The sequence below is a fragment of the Gracilinanus agilis genome, chromosome 5 (assembly GCF_016433145.1).
Source record: "Gracilinanus agilis isolate LMUSP501 chromosome 5, AgileGrace, whole genome shotgun sequence".
Taxonomy (NCBI): Eukaryota; Metazoa; Chordata; class Mammalia; order Didelphimorphia; family Didelphidae; genus Gracilinanus; species Gracilinanus agilis.
Window position 1 is genome coordinate 159,495,573 of NC_058134.1, and position 17,494 is coordinate 159,513,066.

General features: G+C 32.8%; 1 protein-coding gene across 1 annotated transcript in view; it reads left to right on the plus strand.

Annotated features, from left to right (window-relative positions):
• Positions 1 to 17,494, plus strand: part of GNAI1 (G protein subunit alpha i1) — an 82,663-nt gene that overhangs the window by 33,562 nt on the left and 31,607 nt on the right. The window contains exons 2-3 of the mRNA XM_044679561.1: positions 11,343 to 11,385; positions 11,474 to 11,615. Of these exons, the coding sequence (XP_044535496.1) occupies positions 11,343 to 11,385; positions 11,474 to 11,615 (185 nt within the window). The remainder of the gene's footprint in view (positions 1 to 11,342; positions 11,386 to 11,473; positions 11,616 to 17,494) is intronic.

Here is a 17,494-nt window from a genome sequence, read left to right on the forward strand (position 1 = left end):
TACTGAGAAGTACTGCAGTTTTCTGAATTCTTTTACTTTCTTGAGGAAGATATCATACAGAAGCAAATTCCTGCTGTGGTTTCAGAATGTTCCATTATAGTTGTGTTGAGAAATAATCTGAGTATTTGAAACCTATTATAATATAACTGCCTTATAATACTTCAGATATGTTCTCTCTCATTACACTTTGACAATATTTCATTAATCTGAATGGTACATGCATTGAAGCAAGATATTTTCACCCATATTGTGTTTCTCTATTGGCCCTTGGGTCAGTTTATTTCTTCTGAGGTTGGCATTCCTTGATTTGTAAAACATGTCATAGAAAGACTATTGGTGAAAAAAAAATATGGGCCTTTACTGTTGAGAAGCTAGAGCCAACCTGAAACAGTTTCTAAAATGTAATTCAACCTTTTCTCCTATTTAGTTCTGTTACTAGTTCATTGTCCATCTACAGTGTCAGCCTAAAATTTGTGCTGCTGAATCAACTCTTGAGTCATTCATCTAATTATCATGGATTGGATAATACTCATTCTTTTTCTTTCTTTTTTTATCTTTACTTTTTTTACTTTTTAATTTTTTTAATCTTTACTTTTTGCCTCAGAATCAATACTAAATATCAGTTCAAAGTCAGAAAAATAGTATGGACTGGATAATTGGAGTTAAGTGACTTGCCCAAGTTCACAGAGAGGAAATGTCTGAGGCTAGATTCTTAGCCATGATTTCCTATCTCCAGATCTGGCTCTCTGCAGCCATTTTTAACCTTCTTTTTTCTTGTATAGATAGTTGGGTTCATCTCTTAAATTGGTACCATTTTACCTAAGCTCTCTCATGTTCTTGAGCTGGTTTTCATAAGTATAATATTATCTGTAAACAACATATAGTGACAAATACCTTTGGTTAGCATGTTTCTCTTTCAGTACTTAGCATTCTTTGTGAATATTGTTCATCCAAATCATTTGACTAGAATCTCATCATAACTTTGTTTCTCCATCTTGTCCACAAGGATACTATGAGAAAATGTGTGAAGTCCTTTGCATAAATCATGGATATGGCAACTGTATAACTTTTCTTTTAAATTTGCCTGAGGTTAACTTCTTAAAAGAGAAACTTAATTGCTTTCTATGACCATCATTTCTCAAAGGTTCTTCAATACAAACACTTATATTTAAGAAGCAACAATATTTTGAAGAGTAATAAGATGAAAGATGATAAATTATGAACTTTATTTAATAGTGGATAGAGTTTTAAAATATTTTTTAGTACTGGACCTTTTTCTTAAGATTAAGAGGCCTGGGGATATTTCATTAGGTTGCTTTCTAAAGCAAATGTATAAATATATTTTATTTTTAGAATTACAAACAATCTGAGATACTCCTAGCAAACAGAGCAGAGGATTGACTGTCCTGTGAATCTTTACATACTTATTATGATGACCAGCTGTTCTTCACAGCCCACAAAGACCAAACAAGAGGAAATGAACTTAAGCTGTACCCTGAAGAATTTAGGTTGAGTATAAATAGGAATTTCCTGACTGTAAAGGTTATTAAACTCTGGAATTGCTTTCTAAAGGAAGTTCTAACATCCCTGCCTCCCCCCTCTCTCCACAAAGCCTTTAAAATAGGGAAATTTTAACAGGTCAGGGATGATTTAGATTGATTAGTCCACTTTGAAGTAACAGTTACATAATAAATGACTATTAAAGGTCCTTTCCACGTCATGATTCTTCTATTTTTTGATTCTATTAACTCATTTTCTTCTTCCAAGCCTCATCCTATATCTAGGAACCCTTTGACATTATATCCTTTCCTTTCAAAAAGCTATCAAGATTCCATGAGGTCCAGAGTTCCAGGGAAGAGCTTAAATAGTAGAATAGAGAAAACACTCAGCTGAGTTCTCCCAACATTTCCCTACATACGACATTAACCTCTCAAATTGAAGTCAGGACTTTAAGAACCAACAAAGAGTGACAGTGATACATTCTTCCAGACTTAAGACAGCTTAGGAGGTCAGAAAGAGAGATTTCTGACATGGATGAGGGCCACATGTATAAAGCACCAACAGTGAGACTAGGTAGTAGTAATTGAACCAGAAGTAGCATTGGGAGCTCTCTAGCCAGAAAATGGTAAGGGGACCTGTAAACTAGTTAGAAAGAGATCAAAGGGTTTATCTGATCTTGTATGGGACACAGGACCAGATGGAGGTTGACAACGCCATTGCCTATACCTACTTCAGGATCCTATTGAAGGGTACTGATTTTGGTCACAAGGTATTAGGGACCCTGAGGAACAGTATTATTTCCACTCCCAATGGAGCAGGGACCCAAAGAGCAATATCAGTTATAGTTCCAAGGGACCCTTCCCGGATAAGACCCAGGAGAACAATAATCACATCTCTCCTTAAGATCATACCACCTTGGAAATACCAAAAACTTCCAAACTCCCAGAATTAGCTTTGAATAGGGCAATGTGAAAAAACCTGAAGATTGAGACAGTATACCACTCTCCATATATCAGCATGTGTGTTTAGGGATGTGTGCATGCACACACACACACACACACATATGCATACACACACTCACTAAAGAACAAAGCCCAACATTAATATAAAGTTCAAAAATATGAATAGGGTGGAAAAATAAGCAAACAACAAAAAAAGAACCTGTTTATAAAAATCTACTCTGGTGACAGGGAAAATCAAGACACAAATCCAGAAGACGACAATAAAACCAAAGCAGATACATGCAAAGCCTCAAAGAAAAACTGTGAATTAGATAAAAGATTGACAAAAATTCCTGGAAAAGCTAAGAATTATTTTCAAAATCAAATAAGAATGTTAGAGGAAAGATTAGGTAAAAACATGAGCAAAAAAAAAAATTAGAAAAAGGATATTAACAGCTTGGTAAAAGAGGTACAAAAATTTCTCAAGAAAATAACATCTTAAAAAACAGAATGGGCCAGATGGAAGAAGAGGTATAAAATTTCATTGAAGAAAATAATTTGTTAAAAATTAGAATTGGATGACTAGAGGCTACTGACTGTACAAGACATCAAGGAACAATAAAACAAAGTCAAAAGGATGAAAAGATAGGAGAAAATTTGGAATATCTCTTAGGAAAAACAAGTTACCTAGAAAATAGATCAAGAAAAGGTAATTTAAGAATTATTGGACTAAATTGAAAGCCATGACCAAATAAAACATAGACATCACATTTCAGGAAATTATCAAGGAAAATCTGGCCCAATGTCCTACAACTAGAGGGCAAAATACAAATTAAAAGAATCCACCAATTGCCATCTTACGAAGATCCCAAAATGAAAATTCTTAGGAATATTATATATAGTTTCTATTTGTCCCAGATCAAAGAGAAAACATACCAAGCAGCTGGAAAGAAACCCTTCCAATAATGTGTATTCATAATCAAGATCACACAATATTTAGCAAGTATGACATTAAAGGAGCAGAGAGCTTAACATATTATAGTCTGAATTATAATCAGGAATAAGCAACCCAGCAAGAACTGAATATAATCCTTCAGGGGAAAAATGGATAGTTAAGAAAATAGAGGACTTTGAAGCATCCTGATGAAAAGATGAAAGCTGAATAGAAAATTTGACTTTCAAATACAAGACTCAAGAGAATCACAAACATGAAGGTAAACATGAAAAAAGAAATTATTAAAATACTCACTATTAAAATACAACAAAATTTGTTGGGGAAACTGCAGAGCAGCTTGGGAGATACTAGGCACAAACAATATTTCACATCATATACTAATAGAAGGTCAAAATGGATATTTGATTTAAATCCACAGGGTGATGTAAGCAAATTAACAGAGTATGGAAAAATATGCCTTTTAGTTCTGTGGATAAAAATTTATGACAGAACATTGATTAAATTCCAGGAAGACTTGATTCTAAGAAATGGAAAGGTTTTTGTACAACCAAAACTAATGCAGCTAAGATTAAAAGGAAAACAGCAACATGAGGGGGAAATTATAGTTAGTTTCTCTAATAAAGGCTTTAATTCTCAAGTTTATAGGGAACTAAGCCAAATTTATAAAAATAAGAACCATTCCCCATTTTACAAGTAGTCAAAGGATATAATAGACTGCTTTCAGAAGAAGAAATCAAAGCTATGAGAAGTCCCATGGAAAAAATGCTCTTAAGTCACAACTTATTAAAAAATGCTAATTAAAAAATGTGAGGTACCACTTTACACCTCTCAGATTGTCTCACATGATAGAAAAGGAAAATGACAAATGCTGAAGGGAATGTCAAAAAATCGGGATGCTAATGTCGTACTAATGGAGTTTAGGAACTAGTCTACCCATTCTAGAGAATAATTTGGAATGACATTCAAAGGGCTATCAAGCTATGTATACCTCTTGACTTACCACCACCACTATTAGGTCTGTAACCCAAAGAAATCAAAGGAAAAGGAAAAGGACCTATTGATGCAAAATATTTTTAGCAACTTTTTGAGGTAGCAACTAATTGGAAATCAGTTGGGGAATAGCTGAACAAGCTGTGATATAGGAAACTAATGGAATGTTATTGTTGTGCTAGAGGCAATGATGAGTAGGATGTTTTCGTGAAAAACCTGAAAGATTTATATTAATTCATGCAAAATGAAATGAGCAAAATTAGGAGAACGTTATACCCAGTAACAGTAATATTGTGAAGATGATCAACTGTGAAAAACTTAGCTATACAAAACAAGATCGTTGTCTTGATCCAAGACAATTCCAAAGGACCCATGATGAAAAATGCAATCTGCCTCAAGAGAGAAGTAATGAATTCTCAGTGCAGATTGAAGCATGCTTTTTATTTGTTTTCTTTTGTAACATGGCTAATTTGGAAATATTTTTGCATGGTTTCACATATATTATCAATATTAAATTGCTTGCCGTCTGAAGGAGAAAGGAGCAATAGGAATTTAGAGAAGTAACAAAAAAACTTTAACAAAATGTTAAAAAAAATTTACATATAATTAGAAAATATCTAATGAAATAAAATTTATTTAAAAAGAGATTCCATTAGTTGTAGCTATTGAAAAGGGAACACTTTATAGGACTCATGTTTTAACCTAATAAGCAACGCTTATTAGGTTGTGTCATAAACACTATATGTACTTAATTAAATATTTCTGTACTCATGTAATTTTTTGGTATTTTCCCATGATAATCTTGTCTTTTTTTTGGAGGGCATATATTTAGAGTATAAGAACATATTTGTTAAGAGCTCCATATGCTTGTTAGGTCCTTGATATGTTCTGTCACCATCCATCGGTGTTTTTTCTTATTTCCTCTATGTAGTTCCTGGGGATAGTGCTGCTTTGGCATAATTTTCATACTAGTTGTCTAACAAGCCATCTTGTCTTTTTTTTTTTTTAATATTGCATTACTAATAGCATACTTGAATTATCTTTGGTATAAACCTTGCCAGAATGACAGGAAATTTCCAGTTTCACTGCTGTGATGTGTCAGAAGTTTGATTGTGATTTCTTGGGGGAGAAGGAGGCAAATTATAATAGGGAGGTGTATTACTATTGGGGCTTATACTCCTGACACAGGCTGCACATCAAACCATAATGTATGTCTAACAATATGCTTAAAATTAATATATTAAATATAAGTATTATAATGTCATATATGAAAATGTATTATTTGTTTAATATATGTATATTATATGTTGAATATGACATCTCTATTCATATTCATATTAACAAGCACAGCTATACTGTTTACCCCAATTATTAGGCTCCCTAACATTCCCTGGAGAATGTACAGCTCAAATCTAATGATGTGTCTATAACATTAGTTATGGTTTAACTAGCAATACATATGCTTAATTCAGGATTAGGGTGAGAGTGCTTTGAATGTTCATGTATTTAGGGGGGAAAAATTCTGACCAGGGAAGTTTATAGTGGTGCCATGGCTTTCCATTTGATAAATTTTCTTGTAACAAACAGGGCTTCATAATTAATCTGTTGTCCATAGTGCTTCCATAATAGGTGATAAGAAAACCATTAGATGTTGATAGTTGTGTTTCTCCTACTGATAAACCTTTTCAAAGTAAAGTATAATTCAACATGTTTTTTTTTCCCCTTTTGTATTCTCCAACCTCCTTAGTTTCTGCTAACTCGCTGGTAGAGTTGCTTTCACTCTTTCTGGACTACCTGACATTTGATACCTCAATATTCTCTCAGAACACTTCAAACTTCACTGGGCAGTCATTGTAACAATTATCAGGTCTTTTGCCCAGATTTTTAAAATGGGAATTTCAAATCTCTCACACCATTAATTCCCAAGATAATCATAAAAGTAGTATGTAACAACTTTATGTACCTTTATTTTCATATTACCACACTTCTAGAACATTGGTAGATACTGATATAGGAATATTATTATCATTCCTTATAACTGTATAAAGAAGCTTGGGTACTATCCTCACAGAATTATTCAGATCATAGATTTTGAACTTGAAGGGACTTTCCCATTGCCCCTCCCCCTATAATTTTATTTTGTCTTCTAAATAAAAACCCTTACCTTCCATCTTGGTATCAAAACTGTGTATTGGCTCTAAGGCTAAGAATGGTAAGGGGTAGGTAATGGGGGTTAAATGACTTGCATAGGGTCACATAGCTAGGAAGTGTCTGAGGTCAGATTCGAACCAAGGACTTGCATCCAGGTTCTATCCACTGAGCCACCTAGCTGTCCCCTTCCCTGTTTTAAATAATTTATTTATTAATATTTTAAGCTATTCATTAGCAATTATAGAAAAATTAAAATGAAAAATTCTGATAATTTTGACATAACCATATGCTATATAACAAAATATTTCTATGATTAATTTTATTATGCCTCCTTATTTGGTTTGCTTATCACTGGTTTTCCAAGGGTTTTTTTTTTAATCTTCATCTTCTATTCTTATTTTCTTCTCTTAAAAAAATGACAGCATTTAGCTTTCATGATATAGCTTCATTAATCCTTTTATCTCTGTGAAATCAGCAGTGAAATTATTGTGTTGGTACCAACTGTGATGCTTGCTTCTAAGAGTGGTAAGGCCATTACATTGCTAGAGTTGAGGAGTTCTGGGCTTAAGTAGGGTTAAAAGCCATTAGTTGTCTGTGTATTAAGTTGAGCCCCCATGTGGTAAGACTGGCTTTCTAAGAAGGGGCAAATCATCCCACATTCAGAAACACAGAGTAGGCTAAAGTTGTGGGGCTCATCAGTTCGGGAACTAACCTGTGCCCACTAAACTTCTAAACTGGGTGAGTGAGAAAGGGAGACAGACTCTTATCCTTCTTCCTCCCCCATTAAAAGAAAAAAGTTAATGCTTTAATTTCCATACCTCTGTACATTTATGTGCTTCATGATTTTCAAGATACATTGGCATCATGGTTTCTATAGTTGCTGTGATATAATTCAGGAAGTCCTGAATTATATATTATATTAATATTGTTGCTGTGAGGAAATATGTTCACAAATGTAATTCCATCTTCCAATTAATACTTCCCCCCCAGTAGTGCTTATCAGTAACATACCTGAAATGCAATAACATTTTCAATTAAATGTAATAGACAACTATATTTTTTTTCCTCTGTCCAAGTTGTTAAAACAAGGGAGGGAGAATATTTAAAAAAACAAAAACCTCTTGAATGTTTCTAATTTGAGGAATAAGTAGTCATAAAAATTAAAATGATAGATGAGGCCTTTTGAGGAGATTTTTAAATGGATCTCCATTATTGGTAAGCACTGATTTTTCTTCCATGCCTAATTATCCTTAAAAATTATTTTCCTCATTTTAGAAAGTAATGTTTCACTTACTAGCACTATTTTAAAAATAATCATTCATGATTAGAATCTTTTTCTTTCCCTCACAAATAAAACAAGATGTTTTTAGAAGGATAAACAGGAAGGAGATCTTACTGTGGCAATTGTGATTAAAATCAAGACTTTTTAAATTTTAAATATATATATGAGCATGAGAGAGTCTTGAGTTGCAATTGATTATTCACAATGAAACAAAGAGGGAAAAGGCATATAATCAAGATCAGAGATGCCCACTTGAGGGGCAAGGAGGAGATAGTGGTAGAGAAGAAATGGTGTCTCTGGGGGCAGCTGCCCGACCCAATGGTGGTGCTCTCAATTGAAACAGCTCCAGATTTCTGTTCAGAATTGAGCACAAGGAGAGAGAGAGGCAGAGTACAACTAGCTGTTTGAATGTCTAAAGGTGTGTCGTAAATGCTTGTGGTGGAGGATAGGAAGTGTCTGGTATACCTCATCACTGTAGGATTCTGAATCTTAAACTCTTTATGGTACTTTTGGTCCTACTCAGTGGCTGGGATACCGTGCCTGGAGGCAGAAAGATTCATCTTCCCAAGATCAAATCTGGCCTCAGGCGGTGCGACCCTATGCAAATCACTTAGCCCTGTTTGTCTCTGTTTCTTTAGTGTGTAAAATAAGCAGGTGAAAGAAATGGCAAACCAATCCAGTATCTTTGCCAAGAAAACCCCAAATGGGGTCATGAAGAACTGGACATAACTGAACTGCAACAAAAGTTCTAAATACAATATTGTAGCTCAACTTCATTATATTTTAATCAACTTCGTGTGATAATTCTTAACTTACACTTGAATTTTCTCTTCTAAAATAGATAAGCGAGAGAGAAAAGAGTATTTTTACAATTTTGACAGTAGTCTCAGGAAACCAGAAGGAAGGTCAGGCATGTGAATCTGTCCTTGAAGACAAGTTGGGCTAAAAGTTTCTTAGAAAATCATTTACTTCATGACTTCTTGAATTTTTCCCATCTTTTGCCTACATTACCAAAAGATGGAACTTCAGTGGGTTTAGCCTGTGATTTTTCTATTTCACTCTGTAATGAACCAGAATGTGCAGTTTTAGAACTTTTCCTGATAGTATTTGGATTATTTGCTGATTGTATTATGAGATAAAAACAAGTAAGATTCGTTAAAAGAAAGATCTTTTGAAAGGAGCTCAAAGTATAAATGCTTCTGGTTATCTTTTCCATACAAAAATATATTTACTTCATCAAGTAATATAATATTTAACTAAACTAGGAGAGAGGCAAGTGCAAAAAAAAAGGACCACATTTTACTGAAAAACAGACTGTAATACTGTTGGATCATAGAATATACATATATGCACTTTTTCTGTTTGATAGATTAAGTAGTCAGTGTGATATATCGCCACAGAAAATTAAGTTTTAAAGAAAATTTCTACACTAAAGAATGATTGATTCTTTCTGTGAAAGGCCTTCTAGCATAATTTTGGACATTGAACCTAAAGTCATCCTTTACCAACTTGATGGTGTACATGGCTTCCAAAATTTAGAGACTAGATTTTCCATCTGCAATGGTGACATCCCCCACAATTGTGAGTGTGAGAGATTTTGAATTGATTACAGATTTCTGGGTTGATTTTCACAGTGGATCACTTACTTATACTTGCTGTTAGTATATCTTAATGGTGTGACAAAGGACTAGCCAGGGAAACTCAGGAAGAAACATTACTATGTTTGCCTCTTGATAACAGCTGATCATCGTGGGTTACTAGAGTTATTTACTCCTAAAATTCTGAAAAATGGTTATCTTTACTTCTAAGCTGTAAAGCCCGAGATTGTGATTTTCACAGTGCCAAGTACACTATTGTTGATTAATAAGTAATGAGGTGTTTATCTTGGAACTGTGTTCATTGGCACATGCCCTAGAAAGCTCAGACTAAAATGAAGAATGTCATTGTTGTGCATCCAGTTCTGTTTTTTCTACTTCATGGAGAGTGGACATTGAGGGTACTTGAATGACATTTTTCCCTCAAGCATTCACTTTAGCTGCAAATTATTCACAAAGATATAGGTCTGGGGTACCATGAATAAATAAATATTCAGTTAATTCTATATCCAATTTTATCACATAGTTACAACTTTTCTTCCTAATTTTATTTGTCAAGGGATGATATTGTTAACCTTTTTCTGAGTTTACATTCTCTTCATCTTTTTAACAGAATGGCCAAAAAAGGAAGCCCGTGTGTGCAAAGCCTAGGTGGTCTACAAATTAGATAATTAAGCCTTGAACAATCAAGTCTGTTAGTGATGAACATCCAGTTTTGTTTTTTAAACCAGCACTTACATATATTCATGGAGGACAGTTAGTGATCAAGGGCAGCCTTCTAGCCTCTGGATTGATAATGCTTGCTACTTCTGTTGTTTCTTTCTTTATCTTTTTTCTCCTAATGAACTTGCCAAACACCACTGTAGAAAGCAGTCAGCCAATCATCAGCACATTCTCTTTCCTTTCTATATTTTCAAGAACTTTTGTTCTCCCTGAAAGAAGGCACCCCCACCACATTCCAAGTTATAATTTCTAAAATAAAAATAGACTCAAAAAATGATGCCTAAGATGAAAGTAATATTTAACAAATGTCCTTCTCTTCCCTTCCCCCTCTATTCAAATCTGTTTCCAGGTCTAAGTGTTGTATAGTAGCCTCCTATATTCTATTAAATCCTCAGCAATGACATTTCTTGTTAAAAAAAAAGTTATGCCAGTGTAAGACAAGTATAATAAAATAAAGGGGAGGGGCAATTGGCAGCATCCAAGAATATCCTTTCTAGCAGAGAGAAAATTAAATTTTTGGAATCCTAAAACCAGAGATTAATTTTAGAGTATGTTTTTATTTTTTAAACTACTGTCAGTGTTGGGATATAGAATAGCGAAATAATGTTTTGCAGAGAATAAGTTTAACATCCTAAAATAGCAAGGAAATATTGCCTCTCATTTCTTTAGCTGACAATTTTTAGATAGTTATAATTGGTTGGAAGTTTTAAGTTGGAATAGAATCTTCATTTTTTCAGTTTTCCATTTCCTTCTCTTCCATAAATCCCTCTATAAATTATAGAAGATTGAGATTTCTTAGAAAATATAGTTTTAATAAGATATGATTTTACTGGTTTAGGAAACTCAGATGTAGAAACTTACTATGAAATAGAGGTCAGCATCTTTGCAATTTATAGTCTTAAGAGAGTTGCCTACAGGGCTCAGAATTCATTCAAGTGACTTGCCTTGGGTAATATGTCTTGGTTCTGTGGTTGGTCTTCTTTCTATCCACTATGCTGTCTCTCAGTTACAAATAATGTGATGAGAACTTGGAATTAATATAAAAAAGACTTTCCACCTTTTTTCTTATTTTGACATAATTTAGAATATGAGAGCTTTCTCAAAGGTAAAAAAACAACTTTCTGAAATCAAAGAAAAGAATATAAGTATGTTTTAGATGATGTTGCTCAAAAGACCTTTCTAACTGTGTCTTTTTTATTTTTTAGGAGCTGGAGAATCAGGAAAAAGCACAATTGTAAAACAAATGAAGTAAGTGAAAATAAAAATCATGATGTGATTTCTAGTTAGAATATATCTTTCTGGTAAGGGAAATACATTCTTTATTTTTCCTTCTCAGAATTATCCATGAAGCTGGTTATTCAGAAGAAGAATGTAAACAATATAAAGCAGTTGTTTATAGCAACACCATTCAGTCAATTATTGCTATTATTAGAGCAATGGGGAGATTAAAGATAGACTTTGGAGACTCTGCTAGGGCGGTAAGTATCATTTGTGCATGTGTATTTTATTCAGTCCGACTAAATTATGGAAATTTTTGTTTGTTTTTTCCCTTCAAAAGCATAACCTTGTAGTCTTAATCTACAGGAAACCTTTCATGATTTCCCCCAAATGCTAATGACCTCTCTTTTAAACTACCTTTGTATTTATTCTGCATATAAGTTATTTATAGCATATAAATATACTAACAATAAGTGAGTATCTCATGAGTAAAAGGTTTTTTGATTCATTGTATTTGTGCTCCTACCACACTAGGCTTGCCGCATTGATCACTTTAATTGAAAGATTTTTTTATTCTATATTACATTGTAATAAAGTTATCAGATGATGATTGCAAGCAAGAAAATGTTCCGAGGGTCTTTGTTAGCCAGAGTATGCATTATCTCAGTTCTTACAGGTAACCAAGTTGTGTTTATTGTTTTGGTCTAGACTTGTGATTTAAATGAGGTAGAGACTTAAATGAAGAAACTCATTTTACCAGTCTAGATCAGTTACTGTCCCTTAATTTATGTCTTAAAGTCACATGGGTATTAAGCCTCTAGTATCACATAACCAACATGTCATAGTAGGTACTTAATAAATACTGATTGTCAAACTTTTTGTCACACCTTGAACCCTTATTCTTGTGATCCAAAAGTTAACTCTCTATGCAGTATGCTGTGGTAGTGTGCTAAGAACTTGTTTAAGGAAGAAAAAGTCATTTCAACCCCAAAATATTCAGTAGTGAACTCACTATGAAATGAATCCTCATTCAAATGCTTTTATCTGCTTAACAGTAACAACTATTCCCACTCATTTTTTAACCTGAGTCTAGATAGGAACTACAAAAAAAGAAAATGTTTTGAATTAAGAAAAGCCCTTGGGAAAATTGCTTTGCCCCCAAAATGATTTCACAGTAGCAAAAACTTTTGAGTTCCCTATACAATTCACACATGCAGTGATAAATATTATACTTTTTAAGAAAAATCATCCTCAAAAATTAAGATTTACATTTACAATTTATTATATTTGTACAATTATATCTTAAATTTTGCTAAATTTGGGGAAACTAAACATCTGCGTGTGTGTGTGTGTGTGTATTTGCTGAAGCTGAATTTCTAAATAATTCTTTCAGTATATGCCATGAAAAATTGTTCTCCATGTTGAATGGATTCACTTTTAAGTACCACTCATCTTCAGATGAGGACTTAAAATCTAGTAGTGTAGTACTAAAATCCAGTTCCCAAATAGCAGATTTAATAACTTTTTTAGTGATAATGAACTCACCTCTGACCCTACCTGTGTAAGACTCTGAAGGTTTCTCCCAGTTTAAGATTTGTGACTCTGATTATCTTTTTTACCCTCATTCCTTTTGGATTACCTTATGCATTAAAAAAAACAGAGGTAGGAAAGCTCAAGATTTGTTTGGGTGGAGCAATCAGAATGTGATGGGCACAGTAATCAAATGACGATAGAAATATGGTAGGTTTGTGGAAGATCATAGGTTTATTGGTTTAGAGTCCAAAGAAACATCGAGTCCTTCTCATCCATTCCTCTCTTATTATAGAAGAGAAATCTTAGACCCAGAAATATTAAATGATTTACCCCAAATCATATTTAAGCTTAGGTCCTTAGAGACTAGGCTGGATTAGAACCAGAGACTGTGACTTAACAACTACAGGGTCCTTTCTAATATGTGATACTACTTATCTCCTGTTTTATGCCTCATGTATGACATTAACAATTAAAATAATGAAACAGATTTCTCTTTTTTACCTTTCAAGGAATCTTTTATGAACTTATGAAATTAATGTGTAATACTTCATTAGAGGCAGAATTTTGCCCTATAGGTCAAATTTTTTAGAAGTAAATAAAAAGAATCAACAGTATTTTTGTATTTACTATCACCAGGGTCTACTTACTGTCTCTTTTATTTATGTGGACTTTAATACCTTTATTCCTCTCCTCTTTTTCTCTAATCTTTTCCACTGTAAGAGTCTCTTTTCTCACATCTTTCTACTGGATTTTAAAGCATTCTTCCTCAAATCTTTTTTTTTTCCCTGTTACTCCCTAGTATAAGAACTTAACTTGTTATCTATCTTTTCAGATTGAAACCTTTTTGCCTTTGTAACCTATAAAATGTGTATTAATTATGTTTTAATAATAACTAATATTTATAATAACCTTATTCAGTGCCAGGTACTATGCTTTGTGCTTTACAATTATTATCTCCTTTGATCCTCATTATAGTTTCCTCTTCATCCAGGATGGAGGTGTTATTATTGTCCCCATTTTACAGATGAGGAAACTAAAGCAATCCTAAGTTAAATGACTTGTCCAGGGTCACATAACTAGTAAGTTTTTGAGACTGGATTTAAACTTGGGTTTTCCTTATTTCAAGCCCAGCCCTTTATCCCCTGTACTTCCCGAGTTTTTTAGACTAAAACTCTAATTTCACTGGTGTAGAGGTTAGGTTCTACCAGTGTCAATGAACAGCTACTCTAAAATATTCTTAGAGGAATAGTCTCAGACTCAAATAGAAACAGGACCAGCCACTAAATGATCCATAAGGGTCCTTGTCTTTGCATATTAACTTAGAAAAATTCATTAATATTATTTATGTTGTATAGCATTTTTATTTACTTTGTTATTTTCCTATGACTTTTAAAATCTAGTTCTGGCTATATTCCACACTGTTGCAGACAGGCTAGCAAGACAGGTATTTGATACCTGTCTTAAAGCATTGCCTTAGGCACTGAGAGAATAAGTAGATTGTCTAGGATCACATAGCCATTTTGTGTCCCAGGCTCCATTTGAACTCTGACCTTCCTAACTTTGAAGTTAGCTTTCTTTTCTACTAAACCATGCTAAGACGGTACCAATCTAATTTCTCACTGGTTCCTGGCAAAATTAGTTTAGTTAAGCATATTCTCCCAATGCTTTTTGTTTTTCCCAATTTTATAAATATTCTTTATGTTTTTTGCAAGCTTTATGTAATTCCTCGTTACATTATAAACTTATTGAACATGAGGTCCTGTTACCTTGTTTGTAAACTCTCCTCCTGCTCCCTACTACTTATTTTTAATACCAGTGATTATTTAAAAACTCATAACTGTCTTAAATATTAGATCTAAAAATGCATAATCATTTTTATCTACTGCTAGTTTCTTTCAAATGAGTATATCTAGGAGTATAATTTATTGATAATTGGATAACTACATTATTTGACAGGGGTTGGGGTGGGGTTTGTTTGCTTTGAAAAAGTCAAAGAAACAGTACAAATGTCATCAATAAATGTACTTTTTAGAGTTCCTCTTCTTTTTCTGAGATCTTACCTTAAAGTTACATGTGTTTGTAGTCCACAAATATTAGGTCCCTAGCTATTAAAAAAAAGAATCATTAGCTATTATAATTAAAGTTCTTTTCTACAAAAGTATAAGCTTATATCTTAAATCTGAGCCTTTTAAATGAATACAAATGATTTCTATTAATTGGGTGGAATCTAGGTTAAATAAAGGATTATTTTGGATAGTAGAAAACAATTTCTTTTTAATTTTGCAAATAATTTCAGGAATGTAGGCTATTAGGGACATGTTTTCTTTGGGTTTATTAAGGATATGTCCCATGTGGTAGCTTGATTGCATGCATTCTTCGTAAAATTTCCTAAAAAAGGGAAACATATGCTTATATATTGTGATTCCATCTGGAAGACGTGATTATTTTTCACATTTTGTTCACGGCTGGAAAATGGTGAGCTTTATGAATTGGCAAGAAAAAGGCTCTGTTTTCCTTTAGCTAATAGGCTCCAATACCCAACTCTATCAAAACCCCCTCTTTATAATTTATCACATTTTTGGTAAATAATGATATTTTTCCATTTATGCTTAAAAATATAGAATATAGTCTGAAATGAATACTTATGAGGATTGCAACTATTAACCTTTTAGCTTAACTCACAAAAAAACTCTTTGAAGATGACCAAAGAATTTAATTCCTTTTTTGATCATAATACATGTAAAAATTAAAAAGTTAAAAAATACCACTAAATACCCATTCTAAAAAATCATATAGACTGCCTAGTTTTTAGTCAGATTCATATCATAATACTTTAAGATAGGAATAGAATGTTTTAATCAGATCTCTTTCCACTTTAAGCAATGTTGTTTTTAACCTGAGTCAATAAATGGCCAAAAATCTAATACTGATTTTTAAAAATATATGTTATAATTTAGTTTGTATTGTAGGCTGCTTATGTCTCTTTGTGTCATGTTGTTGACTCTTCTGAAAGGTGGTCAGAGTAGGCAACAAATTCTGGCAGATGCTAGCCAGCGGGAAGAACATCAGGTAGGTCTTGTCCCAAAATTGTCCAGTTAAGTTCTGAAGGTTTATTGTCCCAGTGGCCATATGGTGGTGAATTTTTTTGCCATAGCAACTTTTGAAAACTTTCTCTTTTGGAGAGAAAGCGCAGTTAATACCTTTTTGGCTATAAAATTACATGAATTTGAAGTACAAAGGTAGGTAAAATGACCTAAAATGTTTGGAAGATACTTAAAAAAAATTTTTTTGCACTTTTAAACTGTATATTGTAGGAAATAATAGCTATTTTAAGAAATCTAATCAAATATTATATTGAAAATGTATAATATAATGTCCAGTGTTCTGGAAATTAAAATGTAATTTGCATAAAATTTATATTTGGAGGAGATAAACTGAACAAATGACTGCTTTTTATAATAGCATCAAAATGATGCTCTATTATGTCTGTTGTGTGTTAAGATACTCATGTTGTTCCTTTCTTGTCTTCTAATATAACATCTGAAATTCAACTTGATTTTGGAGGGGAGAAAATCAATCCACAGTTAGTTTTCTGCAACAAAATTTGTATTACACTTAGAGAGAAAAAATGCACCATATATGTAGATATCCTTTGCCCTAAAGTATAATACTATTTTGAAAGGAAAAATTAAACATTCAGTATAAAATTACGATTTCTGAGTTGGAAGGGACATCAAAGACCATTTAGTCCAACCTTTTATCTGAAAGGAATTGCCACTATACCATACCGAATAAATAACTTCTACTTAGAACTGTTTAGGGAGTAGAGAAGAATGTCTACTCATTTTGTGGGACAACTTGTCCTACTTTGGGGTTTGTTTTAGTGTTGGGAAATTTGTTTGTTTTCCCTAACATTAAAATTACACTTGTTGATCTCTTTGCAACTTTTGCACTTTGTTGTTGGTTATGCTTAGCGAAGACAAACAGAACATTTCCACTTTCATATGATAATCATTCATATACTTAAAGATAACTATCCCATTCACCTTAAGTTTTCTCTTTGCCAGACATCCAGTATTCACATGACATGGTCTCAAAAAGTGTTCACCATTCCTGGTTATATTCCTCTGCGCTTTTGATATATTTAATCAGATAGCATTATTTTGATCAAGATTAGAACATTTTAATAAAATATTCTTTATGTGTTTTACAGAAGTTAAAGCACAGGAGGAAATTAATCCCACAAACATTTAACAATGAAGCCTTATTGGTATAAGATAGGTATTTATACACACACACACACACACACACACACACACACACACACACCCTTTTATGCATAGTGAAGTAAAAAAGGAAAATGAAGAAAATGAGTTTAAAAATTCAAACAGAAAACTGAAATTAATTCCATACACATATAAAATTAATAAAAATATCCATGTACTTTGGTTTTATACATTTATATATAAATAATAAATATATATATATACACATATTTATATATATTGTTTAATGCTTTAAAATAACTACATTCTTATTTTCAGTTTACTCTTCATTTTGCATTCATTAGTGCAAAATATCTGAGGATTTTAAGTCCAAAAAGGAT